We start from the raw sequence: 21,622 nt of genomic DNA on the forward strand, positions 1-21,622 counted from the left end.
ATTTCTTTTTATGGCTGAGTAATATTCCATTGTATATATGTGCCACATCTTCTTTATCCATTCATCTGTTGATGGACACTTAGGTTGCTTCCATGTCCCGGCTATTGTAAATAGATCTGCAATGAACATTGTGGTACATGACTCTTTTTTAATTTTGCTTTTCTTAGGCTATATACCGAGTAGTGGTATTGCTGTGTGGTACACAGGCTCCGGACGCACAGGCCCAGCGGCCATGGCTCACGGGCCCAGCCGCTCCGCCTCCATAGTGGCTGTATCAATTTACATTCCCACCAACAGTGCAAGAGGGTTCCCTTTTCTCCATACCCTCTCCAGCATTTATTGTTTGTAGATTTTTTTGATGATGGCCATCCTGACCCGTGTGAGATGATATCCCACCCACTTCTTGCACCAAGGATTATCAGGTGCTAAATAAATGTTTGTTGGTGGAATGGATGTTTAAATACAAAAGAAGCCTTTTATAGCCAGGTCTATTCATATGTTATGTCAAATAGTACTTTGAAAACACCAACACCTGCATTCTCAAGAGTTCTGCAATTACGTAAGTAACTCATGTCTAGTGAGTATTTGGCTTACTCTGTATGACAGGACTGAAGAAAATGGTGCTGGAAGAAAAAGGCTTATAGCATTAGCACAAATTATACAGAGATGAGACTCTAAATTACTTGTTACTCACTTTCATGCCAATGAATCTTGCAATATTATGCTAACTAGTGTCTGGATAGTCACCTAACTATTCTCCCATATAGGGCAACTCATGTGGAGCCTATTTCTAAATTCATGCAGGAAGGGAGTTATTGGGCTCATGGCTTACTGGCATTTGGGGGATGCAACAGAGTAAAGATAATGTTGATGGTTGGTCCATCATTCATCCTCCTATAAGCCTGGAGAACTCACTGTTGCTTTCTGCCTTTGGGTGATGAGTCACCTGGTTATTTTCCCGTTCAGTTTTCCAGTCACAATCATTCAAAACTCTCGTCACAAATCATCTAAATTATAGCTTCTATTTCTTAAATGACTGTTCAGGCAAGCCTTCTTAATCTTGCATTTCTTTTACTCACCATGATTTTTGATTTAATTGTGCAAAAAAAAAAAAAGGTTCTCAGAACTTTTTTCAGGTGTTTTCAGGAACTTGGACAAAATCATTTTGTAAGCATTTCCCTCTAGAATAATCCAATTTACATTAAGATAGCCCTATTAAAAAAGGAATAAATGTGCCTATACAGCTCCACTTTATGCAGAGTTATGGTGACTCTTGGAAATATTCTGGTAATTTGTGGAAACATTTATCACTCTTGCTTGACTGTCTCCTAATTGCCTGATTACTGTCAAGGAATATAGGTTTTCTTTTAGTCTGAATATCTCAGAAAGAAGCACATTGCAGACACAGGCACACAAACTGAGGCTTTGAACATGCTTAATAGGCCTCTTATTAGCCCTAACAGGGTCCGCACTCCTTCCTCCAGCTTTTAGAGTGTCTGCCCCACCACTTGGGGAAGGATTGTGCTCAGGGGACATTCCAGTGTCATCTAAGGAGCATGAGAGAAAAGTGGGAAGATGAGGCTCGAATCCGATACCACCTCCTTCTACCTGGTTGGCCTTAGGCTCGCTTCACCTCTCCAATCCTAGTATTAGAGGGGTTCAAGGACAATGTGGGGAAAATCAGTGAACTGTAAAGTGCTATACCAATGCAAAGTGTTAGTAGTAGTATTACAATCAGCTCCTTACTTGTTCAGTGTTTCACAGATTAGACACTAAAGTAAAATTAGAGCAAAGTTCTTGGGCACTAGTGAAGTAATATTCAAATTGTAACAGGAAAGAGCCAAATCTGACTACATGTTGGATCTGTTTCTTTTACTTTAACCTTTGCTTCCTGTTGCTTTTGTTCACTAAAAGGACAGCATCCGTACACAATGGCCTGCCTCAGGGAACCCTGCCCCTCTGCCTGAAAGTTAAAACCAAGTGCCTTTGTTCAGGGAAACACCCAGACCCTGTCCACCTGTGGATGGCTGCAAGAAAGAAGAAATTAAAACATCCCCACCCTGAGGCTGGCCATTTCAGGGAACATTTGCAAGTCTTATAGCCTTTTTACTTTACTTCCTCGTCTCCTCCCCCTCTCCGTTCTATAAAAGAAACTGGCATCCAAACCCCGATAAGATGGTTTATTGGAGACACTAGTCTGCCATCTTCTCCGTCTGCCTTTCTGAACAAAGTCAAAGTCGTCCTGGCCTCAGCACCTCTTCTCTGATTTATTGGCTGTCCTGCGGCAAGCAGAGCTAGCTTGGACTTGGTAACAAAATCAGTCTTTAAATATATTTCAGGCCATCACTTCACATCAGACATAAAGTAATTGCTGTTCTTGAGTAATGCTGCATTGTGTGTGTGTGTGTGTGTGTGTGTGTGTGTGTGTGTGTGTGTGTATCTGTGTCCCCTGCCTCTGATGAACTACATGGAAAGACGGTTCTCCAGTTTGACCCTCAACCCTGTTACTCTGAGAAAATTCCAGAAGTTACATTTTAGAGCTTTGCTCTAAACAGGAGGCAACAAGAGGGCCACATTCCTGGATTTTTGCCTCTATTTGTACTGGGCCTGCTAGACTTCCCTGCCCATCCTTCCAGAAGGCTTGATAGAACTTTGAAGTAAGTTATAACAGTGGCTCTAGAACTCGAGACTGCAGGGATTCCTGTTCTGATTCTTCCACTTACTAACTCTCAGATCTTGGGCAATTTACCTTTCTGCCTCGCTTTCCGGCTTTCCGGGACTGAATGATGGAGCTATTAATAGCACCTACCTGATAGCTTAAAGAGTCACATGTGAAGCATGAGTAACCTGTGGAGATTAGATACATGTGAAGCAAGATGCAAAGAATAAGCCCTCAGTAAGGATCCACAATTATCATCTTGCCCCAGGTTTTCTGTGGGAAGGAATCGTTTCTAAGCTATGTGTCTCCAGGAAAACTAAGCCCCAGGAGAAAACAGGGTTGGCTCCTATTTTCCCTCCCTCCGGAAACTCCACTGTTCTCCTATAGCACCAGGACAAAGGACAAAATGCCTGTGCCCCAGGCTGGGCTGACTCAATGTCTTGGGTGGGCCCACAGCTGGATTTGGGGTGTGGGTAGCCATGGGGCAGCAAAGGCTGGGAAGTGAGAGGCTGCTGCCAGGCACAACTAGCCCAGGACGTTAGAACTGGATTTCATAAAGCAGAAGAAGTCCCAGGAGCTCCTCCACCAACTGGCTTCTGGTGACTTTTGGCAGGAGATGACCAGCCCAGAGAGAACATTCTGTTGTGAACGAGAAGGACCAAGGCAGTGCTTAGCTCTGGTCACCCCGGCTAGAAAACAGCCCAAGCCCTTTCCAAAGAGAAAGCTGGTGTTTAAAGAGGACTCAGGCCTGAGTAGTGCACATGAAACTCTTCCATTTGCTGCTTACACACCAAAGTCAAATCTTGGGCAAACCATGTGCTATTCAGCTCTGGTATTTGGTTTAGAGTACATGTTCTCAGAGCCTACTGTCTGTGCATTTATGGGTGTGTGGCCTGTGCAGTCACACAGAGCCCCACACTTAGAAGGGCCCCATACTTGGTTTAATGCTCTGCCCTTGCCATTTTGTCGTTCTTAATCTTTTTTTTTTTTTAGCAAAAGACTGAATTTTCATTTTGCACAGGGCCTTGTGCCTTCTGTAGTTGGTCCTGGTGAATAAAGCTAGGCTCCATGGCTCACCGACCTTGAGATACTGAACAAGCTACTTGACATCCCTGGGTCTCAGTCTTCTCGTTAGTAAAATAAGGCAAATAAGAGTACCTACCTCATGCAGTTAACGTGAAGCTAAAGTGAGATAACGTGTGCGGAGCACGGTTCCTGGCACCTAGTAGGCACCCAGTAAGTGTTAGCCGTGGTGACATCTACTCCCAAAGCCACGGGCTAAACATCCAATCCAAGTGCTATAGTCAAGTAGAAATAGCTGCCTCGGTACCTTGGCAAGTACAGTTCTTAACTGAGGCCACCAGGCAAGGAACACAGTTACTGACTACCATCTGGGACCTGATGAGGGGCTCTCTAGGATATGGGTAGAGCCAAGTGACTTAATCCACAAATGCCTCAAATGGAGAATTCCCTGGCAGTCCAGCAGTTAAGACTCTGCACTTCCACTGCAGGGGGCATAGGTTCCATCCCTGATCAGGGGAATAAGATCCCACATGCCACGCAGTGCGGCCAAGACACACACACACACACACACACACACACACACACACACACACACACACACACACAAAGGCCTCCAAGATGAAATCTAATTGCATTCCAGAGCTGTTGGTGAGAACTCAATCAGTTTCTGCCCTTCCACAAGCGATGATTTGTGGGAAAGAATCTGCACCCAGGAGTATCATTCCTCCAGCTTAGAAAAACTAGTTGCTGGAGACCCACCAGCAGAGTCAACAATTGAGGCAGGTGGGACTTTCTCACATCAGAATTAGTTATTGAGAAAGGGAACAGGGTACACAGTGACGTCAACAAAGACAGCAATCTAGTCTTCTGGCATGGCTCCTGGTTTGAAGAAGAGCCTGAGTGTCCTCCCTTTTGCCATACACTTGTAGATCTTTCTGTATATCTGAGCACAAGAAAACCTTATTTAAAAAAAAAAGAAGCTTTGATATTTTCATATAAGAGGGACCTCTGATACTGAGTAATATCACTGCTTTTCAGGAAAAGACTCTTATTCCTAAGATCTCTCTAACACATTCTAAATAATGAGCACATTTTTTGTGTGTCTGAATAGTACATAGTGCATGGTACTCAAGAGAGTCTTTCTGGAGAGCAATTTGGCAAGCCTTTAAAAGGTCCAGGCCCTTTGACACAGCAAGCCCTGGGGGATATTGCCAAGGAAACAGCCAGAGATGAAGATCACCATTCATGAACAAAGATTTTCATCGTGATGTTACACTATCACAAAGCGTTAAGACTCCAACAACATGTGATAACAGCATTGATAGTAGAGCCAATGGAACCCATCAAAGCTTATGTTTTTCAAAGAACCTTAGTAATATGGGAAAATGTTTACCCAATTATGTCGCACATTATGTGAAATCAAGCAAGCATGCTAATGTATGCATATTTCACAAATAATGAAAACGCCCCTCAGCTCCAGCTGCTCTACTGCCTGTGTCCTAAATGAGGGAAAATTTCTCAGCAAGAACGGGTAGAATTAGCAGGCTCTTAGTTTTCTTACAAGCCTTGCTACCACTTGTGATGAATGAATTTACCACTAAACAATTGGGGAAAAAACCTTATTTCCTCACTTCATTATTCTTACTAACATTGTACTTATGTTTTCTTTAGAATTCTCTAATGGTATGACTCTCTAAAGACCCTCCGCCCTGGAGTCAAAATTTAGCCAGCTAAATGGTGTTCAACTCACAACACATTATTTTTCAATTAAGACAAAGTGAGAGAGAAAATAGCATTTTCTCCATTGAATAGAAAAGGACCCAATCTCTAACACTAACACTGAGCCATGATACTGAAGTGGACTTGTGGTTTGGGTTGGGTTTTATTTTTGTTTGTTTTTGCTTTACCCTTGTTTTGTAGTAGTTTCCTGTTCAGCCTCCACCTTCTTTCATATTTTGGGAAAGGTCTCTGTCCTTTGCCCAGATATGACACAGTGTCCTGCCTCTCACTATAGAGGCAACAGCATCCCAGGTTGCCAGGACACCAGCATATGAACTTAGGGGCTTACCCAGTAGGAAGCTCTAAGACTTTAAATCAAGAGCAAGTAGCCCAAAGAAGGTGGGAGATGGCAGCTGCAGTGGCCAGCAGGGTCAGGCACTGGCTATGAGGTCAGAGGATACTTACTGGCCCTCTGTGATCTCTGAGCCATAAGTGTGCATTGGTTAGAATTTTTCAGTCTTAGGCAAGATAAAACCCAATGCACACTCGCTTAAGAAAAAAGAGAAATGTACAGACCCCAGTAAATAGCAGGATATTTAACATTTATTTCTTAGTGCTTCATGGGTAGCTTCATTCCAAGCTCAAAGGATGCAAGCTGGACCCCACTTATCACTCCTCTTTTGTTACTCTGCTTCTTTACTGTTAGCTGAATTCTAGGCAGAAAAACCCTCAAGGGACGAAAATGAATGGTAGGGTCCCAGGCTTATCCTTTTCCCAATTTACATCCAGTAAGAAAGAGAAGTCAGTTCCTCCAAAGCTCAAGCAAAAGCCCAGGAACTGACTTGCTTATTGGCCTAATCCAGATCGCATGTCTGTCTCTGAACTCAGGGCTGTGGCCACGCACATGCAAGGCACTGGATTTCTTTTTTTTATGGTTCTAATATAATTTTAATTCACATTTTAAAATTTAAGTATTGTTGATTTATAATGTGCTAATTTCTGCTGTACAGCAAAGTGATTCAGTTATATATATATATATACATACACATTCTTTTTGTTATATTCTTTTCCATTATTGTTTATCATAGGATATTGAATGTAGTTCCCTATGCTATACAGAAGGACCTTGTTGCTTATCCATTCTATATGTAATAGCTTGTATCTACTAACCCCAAATATCCAGTCCATCCCTGCCCCACCCCCTCTCCCCTTGGCAACCACAAGTCTGTTCTCCATGTCTGTGAGTCTGTTTCTGTTTTGTAGAAAGGTTCATATGTGTCATGTATTAGATTCCACATGTAAGTGACATCATATGGTATTTGTCCTTCTCTTTCAGACTTACTTCACTTAGTATGACAATCTCTAGGTCCATCCATGCTGCTGCATTATCTCATACTTTTTTATTGCTGAGTAGTATTCTGTTGTATATATGTACCACATCTTCCTCATCCATTCATCTGGCAATGGACAGTTAGGTTGCTTCCATGTCTTGGTTATTGTAAACAAAAGGCACTGGATTTCTTAGTCTAGACAAGATGATTCTTCCCCTGTGGCCTGGGGGCCAAGTGTGGGGAAGGGGACCATGAGGGAAATGGTTATCAGGACAAGAGTGAGTAAGTGAATGGGTGCCAAGTAGCAGAAACTAAGTCCTTTGCACAAACTCAAAGATTCCAGTGTAAGCACATTAAAAAGGGCAGAAGATGTCACACATCAAATGTTCCTCATTAGGCGGATGGAACCACCATTCCTCAGTTACATAATGTCATGTGGGTCAATGAACACAGTTGTTCGATAAACCAAGCCCTTGGGATCTTAATGAGTTAACACGATAAATGGGTGCGCATCCCAATGTAGCTATAGTGTTTTTCAGTGCATCATATAGGCCACTGATTTAGCCATTTTATAAAAAATAAGAATATTAGAATTTTCTTTTTTGTTTAATATACACTAATGTCTCATGGGTCCAATACTGGGCACTGGAGTGCACTTTCCAAAATGTACTTCTTGAAGTGGCCTAGACTTTCTCAATTTCAATTATTTTACTATAAATCCCCCTAAAACACATGACACATTTCCCCATCTTAATAACCAGACCGTTGAATACAATCTAACCTGACATTGGTCTTCTCTGATCTACTACAGTGATGCCCTCGGGGGATGTTGAGGTGTATAGCACTTTTAGCCATTACACCAAATGGTGCCGTGTCATCCTGCTTCCTTTGTTGGATGCTGTGGGATTGAGGACAAATATGACCTAATCTGGTCTGGAGTGCCTGAAAGGTTTCTAGGCCCTAGACTCACTAGTGTAATGCACACCTCTACTACTTGTAATAGTTGATCTTAATGTATTTGCAGATTTGCAAGCATGAACCTAGTATATCATATGATTAAGAGCCTTTCTAAAAAGGAATGACAATTCTCTCTCACTCTAGTTTTCTTATTTCACATAACTTTCTTGATTGCACCGATGTAAAAATAACACAGGTCCTGAAGAGGAGGTCTATAACCATAAACAAAAACCTGTGCCTCTTAACAACGCTTAGCTTCTGAAACTTGTGCCAATAGGAGGTCAATCGTCAAAGATGCATCCCCCAAAAAAGTATACTCTCCAACACCAAAAAGTAAGGGAGAGGGAAAACCTCCCAGAAGGCAAAGCTGGGCCTCAGAGAGCTATGAGATTTGAGAGATTTGAGCTATGAGAGAGATTTCCTCCCAAAGAGTATAAACAAATGTTAACAAAGGAATCCTCCCACATTGAGGGCAGAAGAGCTTCCCACTGTCTGTCCAACATTGCTATGAACCGGTGACTGTTGTGTGTCTCCCATTTTTCTGAATGAGAATTTTTATTGTAGTGTGACTTCACTACTTCACTACTAAATGAGGGCAGATAACTCTCAAACTCATTTTCAGCAGAACGGGAGAGGGATGCAATCTACAGATTCCACCATATACGTAAGGATTACCAAAAGAAGATGAGATTGCACAGAAGCAATATGGAAAAATAATACAGAGAAGAAGTACAGAGAATGATGAGAGGGTCCATAGGTGGCAACTCTCAGAAAGTGCCAGCAAAAATCCAGTTATGAAAGTGAGTGTCTCACCTTGAACTTCAAAAAAGATATCCCTATATGTACCAAGTATGGAATGTAAGGTGAAGAGGGAGAGCAGCAGAAGCCCCACTAAACTTGATCTGATCCAGAAAAACAGAAGAGGCAGAGCTATACAGAGAATAACACAGATGGGCCATATTTGCAGGAAGCACTCTGTCTCTTTGACAACAGGAAAGAGGAGAGTCTTGGCATGTGCTACCAGAAAGGTTACCTGTTTCTCCCTGCTCTCCTCTCCCCAGGCCATGGAAATGTTCAGCAGAGAGCTGGTCCAGGAATATTCAGTTCATTTGGCATCAAGTATGTGAAAAAGAAACTGGCCCAGGGACTTCCCTGGTGGCTCAATGGTTAAGAATCTGCCTGCCAATGCAGGGGACACGGGTTTGAGCTCTGGTTCGGGAAGATCCCACATGCCATGGAGCAACTAAGCCTGTGCGCCACAACTACTGAGCCTGCGCTCTAGAGCCCAAGAACCACAACTATTGAGCCTGCACGCCACAACTACTGAAGCCCGTGCACCTAGAGCCCGTGCTCCGCAACAAGAGAAGCCACCGCAATGAGAAGCCCATGCACCACAACGAAGAGTAGCCCCTGCTTGCCATAACTAGAGAAAGACCACACACAGTAACGAAGACCCAACACAGCCGAAAAAATAATAAAAAATAAAAAAGAAAGAAACTGGCCCAGCATAAATATAAAGCTTCCATCTTTTAAAACTGTGAAAGAGCAGCAAAACTTACCAGTGAATGTGAGACACTTAGCAGAAAAACGTTGCCCCAACCAGACGAAAATTGTAAACAACTATGAAGTAATCACCTCTAAGAATCATCACAGAGAAACCACAAAGATGCAAGAAATCAGGGAGGAAATGGTGAGATAACAAGTGCAGATGAAATGTGAGCTGAGCTAATAGAATGCAGGGAAAAAGTAGGAAAGAAAAAAGTCCCCTAATGATCACAAAAATGAAAACAAAATTGGAAGAAGCACATGACAGAGTAGGCACTGTGAAAAAAAAAAAAAGAAGACGAAAAGTTAACACTAACAAGTTGAAAACCGAATTTTAAAGATAAAAAGGAGTAGAGGGAAAACACTAGACATAGAAGACAAGCAAAGAAGTGACGATAGATGTATAACTGGAATCCCCAAAGAACAGAACCAAAATCATACAGCAGAGAAAATGTTTAAAAATAGCAATCAAGAAAACTTTCCTGAAATACAAGGGACAAAACCTGGTAGTGTTATCAGATGAAAGATAAAGAAATAATCTTTTGAGTAGCTGAGCAAAAAGATCAAGTCACTTATAAAAGGGAAAAAATTGTCTGGCATCAGGTTTCTCCACAGCAACATAAGCATTGGGAGAAAGTGGAGATCCAACAAGATCCTTAAAAAAGAACATGTGAGTCAAGGGTTTCATTTCCAGCCAAACTGCCCTTCAAGTATAAGGCTACCATTTTGAACAACACAAGAACCCAGGGAATATTGCTCCCTGGAGCCATTCTTAAGGCAACTACCTGAAGAAGAGTTTCAGCCAAGCAAGTGATGGTGACAAAAACTATAGCAAAACCATGATGAAAACCAGGGCTAGAGATGAACACCGACAATACTTAACTGTAGAACTATGCCTAAAACAAATGGGAGTACCCAGGTAGCAGAACAGAATAGCAGAATGTGAAATATACACCCTGATGTTACAGGATGATACAACGAGTAATAATTGATAGTGGAAGAAGAAAAGAAGTTGAGATGCTGAGTAAGTTCCCTGACTGCATTATATATAATAGCTGAGAGCCAAGAGTTATTAAAGTGGGCAAATCTTCTAATAGAAGCCTAAGCATATTTAATAATGTAAAAGTAAACATTAAAAGGATGGTGTCAACTAAAATTGTGGGGTGGAGAAAGAGAAGAGATGTCATCACCCATAATAAGGAACTAATAGATACTACTTAAAGAATAGAACACTAAGGTTATTATATGTGATTATAATTATAAAGTTAACCCCTATGACAAATCGTTTAATCCCTATGGCAAAAATACAAAACTCCCCAAGTATCAGAAAAAAGACACACACAAAAATTGACAAAAGACAAAAATTGGTGCAGGAAGGAAGTAATCATAGCTCACCTTATGATCAGTTGTGAAGACGAGCATTTACCTAGCAAAATAATGCAACTATTCACATTCACTTTTTTTTTTTTTTTTTTTTTTTTGCGTTACATGGGCCTCTCACTGTTGTGGCCTCTCCCGCTGCGGAGCACAGGTTCCGGACGCGCAGGCTCAGCGGCCATGGCCCACGGGCCCAGCCGCTCCGCGGCATGTGGGACCTTCCCGGACTGGGGCACGAACCCGTGTCCCCTGCATCGGCAGGCGGACTCTCAACCACTGCACCACCAGGGAAGCCCCTTACATTCACTTTTGATCCAATTAAACTATACTGGGAAGGAAAGGGGACGGGAAGAGAGCCCTTCTACAGTGGGGCGGGGAGGAAAAAGAGAACTAATTCCTCATCTTCCACAATGGGAAGTCAAGAAATCATCTCTAAAATAAAATTCGGGAAGTGTAATACCAACGTGACATTTAAAGACATGGAGATAAAAATCAAAATAATCATGCAAAAGAAATGAAAGGGGTTGCCCCATAGGAGGTGAAAAAAGAGGAGAGGGGCAGAGACTGCTGTTTTACATAACAAACTTTGTAGAACACAGTTTGGCTGTTTAATGTATAACTTCAATAAAAAGTACACTTTTTAAAAAAGAATTTGAGCTCAACTGAGCAATCAGAGTTCAACTGATCAATTCAGAGGTTCAATTTTTACCCTAACCTTTCCATGAGGTCCTTTCAAACGGAAGTTTCCCTGGTCTTTCATTTTGAAAAATGAAATTCTTCATTCTGCTCTGCCTTTTATTGAAAGCCACCACACAAGTACTGCATTAATCTGACAGTGTTTCATCAGCCTCCTTTGAACCTCCGGCTGCCATGTATTCTATGAGGACAAAATGTTGATTTTAGTGCCATTACTCAGGAGGGCCTGCAGAGGAAAAGATACTTGCAAATACATTGATACCTATGGTGGTGATGACAGTTCCAGCAAAGAAAAAGGCACTTCCGAGGTCCCAGTGACTGCTGTTGTTAGAAGAGTTTCCTATGGGGCTTACTCCTGCGTTGTCAGCGTCAAGAGCATGCTGCAAGGAAAGTGAGAAAGCATGAGGTTCAGTGAAAAGCTTACCAAGGGGCTTCCCTGGTGGCGCAGTGGTTAAGGATCACCTGCCAATAAATCCAGGAAGATCTCACATGCCGAGGAGCAACTAAGCCCACGCGCCACAACTACTGAGCCCGCGTGCTGCAACTACTGAAGCCCATGCGCCTAGAGCCCGTGCTCTGCAACAAGAGAAGCCACCGCAATGAGAAGCCCACACTCTGCAACGCAGAGTAGCCCCCGCTCGCCACAACTAGAGAAAGCCCGTGTGCAGCAACAAAGACCCAAGGCAGCCAAAAAGAATAAATAAATTAAATAAATACGTTTTTTTAAAAAGATTGCTTTAAAAAATAATAAGAAATGAGTGAACAAACTAAAGTAATAAATGTAGGCACATGATCTTCCCAAAGGTGTGAGAAGAAAGCAATTTAAAATAAATAAGTTTATTAAAAAAAAAAGCTTACTAAGATTTCCTTGCTCAAGAACCTGCAATGATCTATAAAGGACTGGTTATGTGGATGAGGGTACAATCATAAAATGAAATACTATTGTTACAGAGAAAAGCACAGGCCCAAATGGCACCACTTGTGCTAAAGTCCATGGTATCAAACCTGCACTTAATACCTGACTTTACTACAGTTATGACCTTCCCCAGAAATGTAATCTTTTTTTAATATTTCTTCTTTTCTTTTAGTGAAGGATAGTTGATTTACAATATTGTGTTAGTTTCAGGTGTACAGCAAAGTGATTTAGTTATTGTTTTTCAGATTCTTTCCCATTATAGGTTATTACAAGATACTGAATATAGTTCCCTGTGCTTATCTATTTTATGTATAGCAGTTTGTGTCTGTTAATCCCATACTCCTAATTGGTCCCTCCCTCCCTCTTTCCCCTTTGGTAACCGTAAGTTTGTGTTCTGTGTCTGTGAGTCTATTTCTGTCTTGTATATAGACTCATTTGTATTATCTTTAGATTCCACATATAAATGATATCATGTAGTATTTGTCTTTCTCTGTCTGAGTTACTTCACTAAATATAATATTTTCTAGGTCTATCCAGAAATGTAATCTTAATCAACCAGTCTGGAATTTTCTGGTCAGCACCAATGAGGCAGCCTGTCTCATGGACCTGGTCCATCCCCCAGAGGAAGAAGAGGCAATGTGCATGATAAAACCCTGCTATTCCTTCCTCCCTCTACCCCCAAAGAAGATGTCCTGACCTAAAAAATAATCCTTTCTTTTCTTTTGATAATAGCTCCTTTGCCCCACTCTCTTCCTATAAAAACCTTCCATTTTGTACAACCCCTGGGAGGACCCCTCTAGCTGCTAGATGGGATGGTGCCTGATTCATAAATCATTGAATAAAGCCCATTAGATCTTCAAATCTACTCAGTTGAATTTTGGTTTTTGTTTTAATTTTTTGGCTTCGCCGCGTGGCATGCGGGATCTTGGTTCCCCGACCAGGGATGGAACCCACGCCCCCTGCAGTGGAAGCGCCAAGTCTTAACCACTGGATCACCAGGGAAGTCCCTGAATTTTGTTTTTTAACACTATACATCCACTTGTTAAAATTAGAAAATTAGTTTTAAATTTGGGGAAAAAATCCATATATAGTATGTTGCCATTTATGTAAAATATGCAGGCATAGGATTTACCCAATCCTGGCAGAAGTTACGCAAAACGCAGACATCTTGTGCATATACATAGAAAGATGTCTAAAAGGACTGGCACCCAAAGTGGTCACTCCCGGAAGGCAGGGTTTCAGTTCCTTTTCATTCTCCTTTTTTCTGTTTTGTAGGAATGTTTTACACTGAGCTTGTTTCAGGAGTTAAGAGCTTGGGCTCCTGGGTCAGACTGTCATGGTCACCTCAGACCCTTCGGCAAGTTATTTTAACCTCTCTAAGCCCAAATTTCCTCATTTGCAGACTGGGGATAACAATGCCTTCCCCCACAGAGTCGTTGTGAGGATTAAATGAGATGATTCATGTAATACGCTTAGCCCAATGCCCAGCACTGTGTCAGGGTTTAACAAATAGTTGACAATTTTGTGACTCTCATTTCACTGTCCCCCAACACACACACACACACACACACACACACACACACACACACACACACACACACACGGCTCCTTTTAAAAGTAAGTAACAATGACTCCTCACTGGCTACCAGATTTGGAATTCCATACACCTTAAAATTCCCAGTGACTTGGCCACATTGATGCTCCAACCTCATCTCACACTATACTATAAAATCCTCCAGCCCTGGGCAGGAAACTCTATGAGACATCCTCTCATACTTCTGGAACTTTGCTTTGCCCTCCCACAAAGGTGCCCACCCTTCAGGGTCTAATCTGGGCCCCATTTCTTCCAGGAGGTTCAGATCGTACCTTGTAGCCTCCACAAAATGCCCCTGTCCCAGGACTTATGCTTCTGCACCCATATATTTAACGGGCTTTTTATCACACACTCCCTGCTGGAAATCCTTCCCTACTCTCAGCATGCACAGAATAAGGTGGAAAATTCCTCAGCAGCCCTTCCTGAGCTGACCCTGCCAAACTCCTTCAGGCCAGGGGAGAGCGTAGGAAGAGATTTCAATCAGGTGAGCTGTGGTGAGGAAGGGAGGGGCTTCAGACGGAGGTGACAGAAATATGAGCTACTTCTAGAGTCTCCATTCCCTGGACAAAATTGTAATAACCCCATGTGAATATTGCCAGACACAATTAAATATTGCAATGGGATTATATTCATCCTAAATAACGCTCATAAAGCTCTGTTAAAACAAGCAGACAGTGGTTGCCATAAATTAGATTACAACTGAAAAAGTCAATCATTGTTAGTAACATTTTGCCTTCATTGTTCTGAGATATTTCAAACTCTTTAGACCAGGGATCAACCCTTTTCCAGAAAAGGTCGGACAGTAATTGTGGGCCACATATGGTTTCTGTTGCAAACCCCCTAGACAACTTACTGGACAAAAGAAAAAAATCTCTTTTGTTTAAGTCTTTAGTTTATTCTTTCCTGCCTCTAAGAACATGAAATATTATATTGGCCACTGTTTCTAACATAAACCCTGGCACCCCAGAATTTAAAATCCAAAGACACATGGGATGTGTCTTTGCCTGTGGTTTAAATCGGCCTAATCTACAAGGATCACTTATTCATCGGGGGCTATGCAATTCTCTGCTTTAGAGAAAACACAGATGCCAAGTCCTTTCTGCTGGTAAAATATCCATTGTCACTATACTTTGAGCACCATCAGACCAAGCCACAGGCCTTAACTAGTGTTTATAGCCTCATAGTCTATTCAGCTCTGATGGGACCACCTGGAAATAATACCTCAGGGACAGCTCCAGGCCCTAGTCGCTTAGGTAGCCACAGTTCACACCATCAATACCTAATATTTACAACTTCTATGAAGCTGCAAAAAGAGTTTGGGTTCAATCAGGTCTCACTGTGCTGAGAATTACACATAAATATCCTAAGCAGACCAAGTGCTGCGTATAAAAATACAGATTTGCAGCAAAGACAGTCAGGGATAATTATTTGCTTCATCAAAAAATCCAAAGTAAGATTCCTTTTCAAGTTTCTTTTCTTTGAATTATGCAATTTATAAATATTTAATGTTTACATATGTAACCCTGAAGGAAAGTGTCTGTCGGTTGAAAGGAAAGGAAATTAACATTTGTTGAGTGTCTACACTGAGGCAGGTGTTTTAGAAGTGTTCTTCCATTTTATCCCTTCCACAACTTGTGTGTTATTCAATTTTATCCTTTCTACAACTTACAAACGGATATTATCCCTCTTTTGAGATAAGGAAACAGGCTCAGGAAAGTTAAGGAACTTGCCTGAGGTCACACAGCCAGGAAGTGGAGAAGCCAGAATTCAAGACTTGGCTGGCCCAAAGCCACGGTTTTGCCCTTTCCTCTGCATATGGTACCCAGAACACACTCATCCTCCCCAACCCTGTGCTCACCTCCAAACAGAGATGAGGGAGAAGTCTTGTCATTGTCCAAGAATTTAGACAGAAGGGACCTCACAAGCAATCATTTCTAATTAGACTACTTCCTTGAACATGTCAATGGGGGCACCAAACTTTATCTGGCTGCTGGAGCTGGTGAGAGCTTAATAGCTCAGCATTAAATTTTAAATTAAACATAAATAAATAAAAGTGGAGAAAGGTTGATTTTATAGCCTGAAAGGAAGGGAACAGAGAAAAGAGAGAGAAAGCTCCAAAAAAAGGAGGAAGAGAGGAAAGCAAAAGAGACAAAGTGTCAGTTGAGCTCAGTTACAGCAATGCCAAAGACTTCTGAAAAGCAGGTCCGTCTAGTACCCAATTTTAACTTGCTTCATATGTGTGATATAAATTCCTCTCTCGCTCCCCAAAATCTTCAGTAAAGTGGGCTATACAAGCAAATGCCCTGGGGAAGTGGTTTTAAATATAAGGATTGTTATGGGCACTGTGGGCCAGAATATGATTTAAAACCAGAAGTAAGGGGCTTCCCTGGTGGCGCAGTGGTTGAGAGTCCGCCTGCCGATGCAGGGGACACGGGTTCGTGCCCCGTTATGGGAGGATCCCACATGCCGCGGAGCGGCTGGGCCCCTGAGCCGTGGCCGCTGAGCCTGCGCGTCCGGAACCTGTGCTCCGCAGCGGGAGAGGCCACAGCAGTGAGAGGCCCGCGTAACGCGAAAAAAAAAAAAAGAAAAAAAAAAACCAGAAGTAAGAAGGAGAAAAATAAGGCCTCTCACAAGTCACCAAACTCTTGGTAAGATTTTAGAGGATCCCCAACCCCAGGAATGAGGTTTGATTCTATCTAGCTCATATAGATCAGAAAGACTCCAGCAAACAAGCAGAATTAAAATGAATTAACAAACTCAGGTTACGTACCTCCAGGGGAAACCCAGTATAAATGGACTGTTATCACTTGAACCAATGGCATCATATTTAACTCAATAGTTCTGATTGAATTCATACTTCTAACATTATTAATTTTCTAAAGTATTTTCTAATATTCTTAACTGTTTGAACTCAAGTAAAGCCTTTTAAAATTAAATGCATTTGCTTTTAAGTTTGTTTGTTTGTTTTTCTCTCCATTCAGGCTGCAAAAGTGAAGATAAGCCAGCACATTAGAAGTGTCCAAGTGCGTAAATAATGAAATGACAAAACTGAGCCATGTACAGTCTGGCTTAAAGGATCAGTTATAGGGTAGAGGTTCAACCAACATTAGCATCATTTTAAGCCACAGTCTCAGACTTAATGAGCATCACGTGTGCAATTACAAGATCAACCACTACCAAGTTCAGAGAGGTCTTCTGAGGATCAAAAAGAAAAAAATTAAACTACATGTGATGTGAGAGTTTCAAGCTTCAGGAAAAAACATACTGTAGATAAGAGGGTCTCATTTGAAAATTTAATTCCACCCCTTTTTGAATTTCCTTTTCAGCCTGTCAGTTAGAACTTCCAGTTCCTACCCAGTAAACGATTCATAAATGAATGTTTCAATCAATAAGAAATGAGTGGGGCTTCCCTGGTTGTGCAGTGGTTAAGAATCCGCCTGCCAATGCAGGGGACACGGGTTCGAGCCCCGGTCCGGGAAGATCGCACATGCCGCGGAGCAACTAAGCCCGTGAGCCACAACTACTGAGCCTGCGATCTAGAGCCCGCGAGCCACAACTACTGAGCCTGAGTGCTGCAAATTCTGAAGCCCGTGCGCCTAGAGCCCGTGCTCCGCAGCAAGAGAAGCCACCGCAAGGAGAAGCCTGCACACCGCAACGAAGAGTAGCCCCCACTCACCGCAGCTAGAGAAAAGCCCACACGCAGCAACGAAGACCCAACACAGCCAAAATAAATAAATAAATACATTTTTTAAAAAAATAAGAAATGAGTGAACAAACTAAAGTAATAAATGTAGGCACATGATCTTCCCAGAGGTGTGAGAGGAAAGCAATTTATTTCTTTGTAATACAGACAAACATAAGAAAGTAGTCTAACACAAAGAAATATAATGATTGTCCTATTTTTTAAAAAATAAAGAAGGAGGAGGAAGAGTTGGTAATAGTGGTAAGATCTAAAAGAGTCTGTTTCTAACTTACTTACAAAACAGAAACAGACTCACAGATCTCAAAATCAAACTTATGGTTACCAAAGGGGAAATGTAGAGGGAAGAGATAAATTAGGAGATTGGGATTAACGTATACACACTGCTATATATAAAAGAGAAAACTAACAAGGACCTACTATATAGCACAGAGAACTATATTTGACATTCCGTAATAACCGATACGGGAAAAGAATCTGAAAAAAAATGGAGATTATATATATGTATATATATCTGATTCACTTTGCTGTACCCCTGAAACTAACACAACATTGTAAATCAACTATACTCCAATAAAAATAAATTTAAACATCTGTTTCTCACAGAGAGTAGAATGGTGATTGACAGGGGCTAGAGGGTGGGGAGGGCAGATATTGGTCAAAGGGTACAAACTTCCAGTTATAAGATGAATACGTTCTGGGGATCTAACGTATAGCATGGTGATTTCAGTTAATAATACTGTATTATATACTTGAAGTTACTGAGAGAATAAATCTTAGATGTTCTCACCACAAAAAAGAAATGGTAATTATACGACGTGATGGAGATGTTAGCTAATGCTATGCTGGTCATCATTTTGTAATAAATAAGTATATCAAATCAATACGTTGTACACCTTAAACTTCCCCAATGGTATATATCAATGATATCTCAATACAACTGGAAAATAAATAAATAAAAGAATCTCTTTTCTTCCTGCTTCCTCTATCCTCCTTCCTTCCCTGCATTGGGACCACCAGAAAGGTATAACAGAGAAACTGCAGCCTCTCCCAAAATGAGAAGGGGATAAAGACCCCTCGAAGACCCCCCCCCCACTAAATTCCCCTGGTGCTGTCATCCCATGAGGCAATGCTGGGTTGCATAAATCACTGTTCTGGGCAGCACAAGATACCATCATGAGTGTTAGCGCTACTCTGGGATGAATGATGGCCCACAGTGGACCACTAACTGTCTGTGGCTTTTCTCCTATGATCTGTGTACTTGGTGAGACAATCTGTTTCTCTGTTTCCTCATATGGCACCGAAAAGGAAGACAAAGGTGGAGCGGTAATCACTCAGCTTGTCTGAGATTGAAGCATGCAGCCGATTGGCACCATATCCACGGACGCTAACAACCATGGCGATGGTTTGATTTACTCTCCAAACCAGGACACTCGCAGAGGGAAAATGACCTTGTTCACGATTATGCTTGGACTGCAGGACAGGCATAAGACAGGACAAAGGTGGCTCTAGGTCTACAACGTTCTTCATCTCGAGAGGGCACAGTCAGCAAAAGGATTTATGAAGGAGATATTTAGCCAGGGGTCAAGGCAAGAGGAGGCGGTCGTGGTAGAAAGTGGCTTCATAAATGCATTCAAAGCGGGCATACTTTCAGCCATTAATGGACAGAAGGAAAGCCACAACCCCTGGGAGACAGAGAAAGGCAACTGGCAGACCACATTCATTACAACTCACAAATGCCCCTAACGGCTCAAAACCCTGACAACAGGGTAGCAGCATCCTTCCACCGCCTTACACATTTGTTGCGGAAGGGCCTCAGGTGAGAAGTGGAAGTATGATGTTAATTTGTTCGCCGCAGTTGCTTTTTATTTCTCCTGCTTCAGAAGCATTTCACATATAAATATTTCACAGCAGCAGAAGTGACCGTGCTGGGGCTGGGGGCAGGGGGCGGGGCTCCTTCACGTCCATGTGCAGAGCCACATCATATACATACTTCAGACAACAGTGGCAGGGCATCAGAGAGGAAACCTGGAGCCACCCCCAGCAAGGCACTTCTTGATTCCAAGAAGTCTTCACTTCAGTACAGAAAGAGAGAGAGTATAAGCACCTCATATTTTCCTCTTGCAACAGAGAAAGTTCATGGATAAAGTGCAAATGTCTAGCCTGTGCAAGGAACTCAGCTTCTCTGAGCCTCAGTTTTCTCATCTATAAAATGAGGTACCCTTCCTTGCAGGGCTGCTGTCAGAATTCTTTTTAATGTATACATGACTTCAGGCAGCGTGCCTTGTCATTTCATATGTGATGACGTTAATAATAACAGGAATCCTGAGTACTTGCCCGTGCATAGATTAACTCAGCTAACCCTCGTGGTGACCTGTGAGATGGGCATCCTCATGGGACACATGAGACGGATTAGTGAGTACCTTGCCACATCTAGTGCCCGGCAAAGCTGGCAAGTGGATACTCTTTGCATTGTCAACCGGAAGATCACCGTCCTAAATGCTAGAAAGGCAGCTTCTCTCTGTGTTCTTCTTTCTCCCCATCTCAGATCCTCTTAGCCCAGCTCCCTGCCTCTGGAGAGCAGGCTGGCTCCCCACTAGGCTGGGACACCCCAAGTCTCTACAAGAGGTCAAGGGAGAGGGGGACTGATGTGCACAGGTCCTCACCTCCCACCCAGGCAGATGGCCAGTGTGGCAGTCAGGCCTGTGCTGGCCCGAGTGGACCGGCCAGTCTAACAGACTCACCACCGCAGAGTCTCCCACAGATAAACGCTCACAAAAACCAGGCCAGGCCATAAAAAGGCAAAGAGGGAGGCACCTTCAGTGCCATAGGGGATATGGTGATGGTGTTTAGTTTCCTGCTGCCCTAAGTATCTAATTGTGTGCAAATGTTAGCCTTTCCTCTGTCCCGGGGGTTCAGGCAGCAGGCTTTCATCGGTGCTTTACGACCTGGTTATAAATGTAAAGTGAAGGTCACCTGCAGATTGGACAGCGTGAGTGGAGAATTTGTTTGAAGAATAAGATAGAGAAACCCAAGATGAGCTAGATGGCACATCCAGAGCCTATGGTCTGAGGAAGCTAGCTTTCCTTGCTACCACTAGTTAATTCTTTGGGGAGAAAATGTTCTAAAACTCAGTTCCTTAGCCCCTGGGTATACACTAATGACTAATGTAGCCAAACATTGTCATATGGGACCAAGCCATATTGGCAGGAGACCTTCTACCTTCCAAATTGTGCCTTACAATGTAGAATTAGTTTTCTCTGTCTCTTTGACTACATGAAAGGATGAAATAAGAGACATTTTAACGCAAGTCCACTAAGGAAGCAGAGATATATGTGTGTGCTCTGAGAAGATCAATAAACTTTCAGACTAACTAACTGTCGTCCTTTCATCTCAGGTTGGACTCAGCCTCTACAGGTTGAAAAACAAATCTGCCAAGTGATGTTGAAAAATCACCTTGCCTGAGGAGAATGCTTGAGGTATGCACTGCTCTCTCTGCACTTGAGATTATTCCTATCAAAGATGAGTCTATCCAATTTCTGGGGGAAAAATTTTTCTTTTTACTGGGCTACAAAAGCAGCTCCAGGAATTCTGATTCACTGCCGTGTGAGCTAAACCCAAGATGATTATTCCTTCCATGGTCACTGCATTGGAGAGAGCTTGAAATTTAACAGATGATTAATAACATCATGAAAACGAGATGCTTCTGCTATCTTGTTTTCATTGTAGCTTTTCACTTGGACTCTTTCTTACTTTTGAGTGCTGGATATTAATCCCAAATTAATATTTCATTTCCTGCACCCCTTAGAAAATGCGTCAGCACCTTCTACCAGCACCTGAGCTCTCTCTCCAGTTTGCAAACCTTTTTTCTAACGCTCACCTGTTATGTCACTTTCTTCCACCTGAAAAAGGACAATATAGGGAAGTAGGAATTTGTACTTCTGATCCTCATTTTTCAAAGAACAAAAGGTTAAACCCTCCCTTCCTCAGTAAGGCTAACCCTCATCCACAAGCATTCCGTCTCTTCCGCCCATTTCTACCAAGAATGAAGGGAAAATACATGTTCTCAATAGATACGGATAAGCGACTCTCAACTGCAGACCTG

The 21,622-nt window shown here is 42.3% G+C and overlaps 1 protein-coding gene across 1 annotated transcript in view; it reads right to left on the minus strand.

Annotated features, from left to right (window-relative positions):
• KCNK10 (potassium two pore domain channel subfamily K member 10) overlaps positions 1-21,622 on the minus strand; it is a 141,199-nt gene that overhangs the window by 38,060 nt on the left and 81,517 nt on the right. Inside the window, exon 3 of the mRNA XM_007105681.2 lies at positions 11,570-11,687. Within this exon, the coding sequence (XP_007105743.1) occupies positions 11,570-11,687 (118 nt within the window). The remainder of the gene's footprint in view (positions 1-11,569; positions 11,688-21,622) is intronic.

Source organism: Physeter macrocephalus, chromosome 11 (assembly GCF_002837175.3).
Source record: "Physeter macrocephalus isolate SW-GA chromosome 11, ASM283717v5, whole genome shotgun sequence".
Classification (NCBI taxonomy): Eukaryota; Metazoa; Chordata; class Mammalia; order Artiodactyla; family Physeteridae; genus Physeter; species Physeter macrocephalus.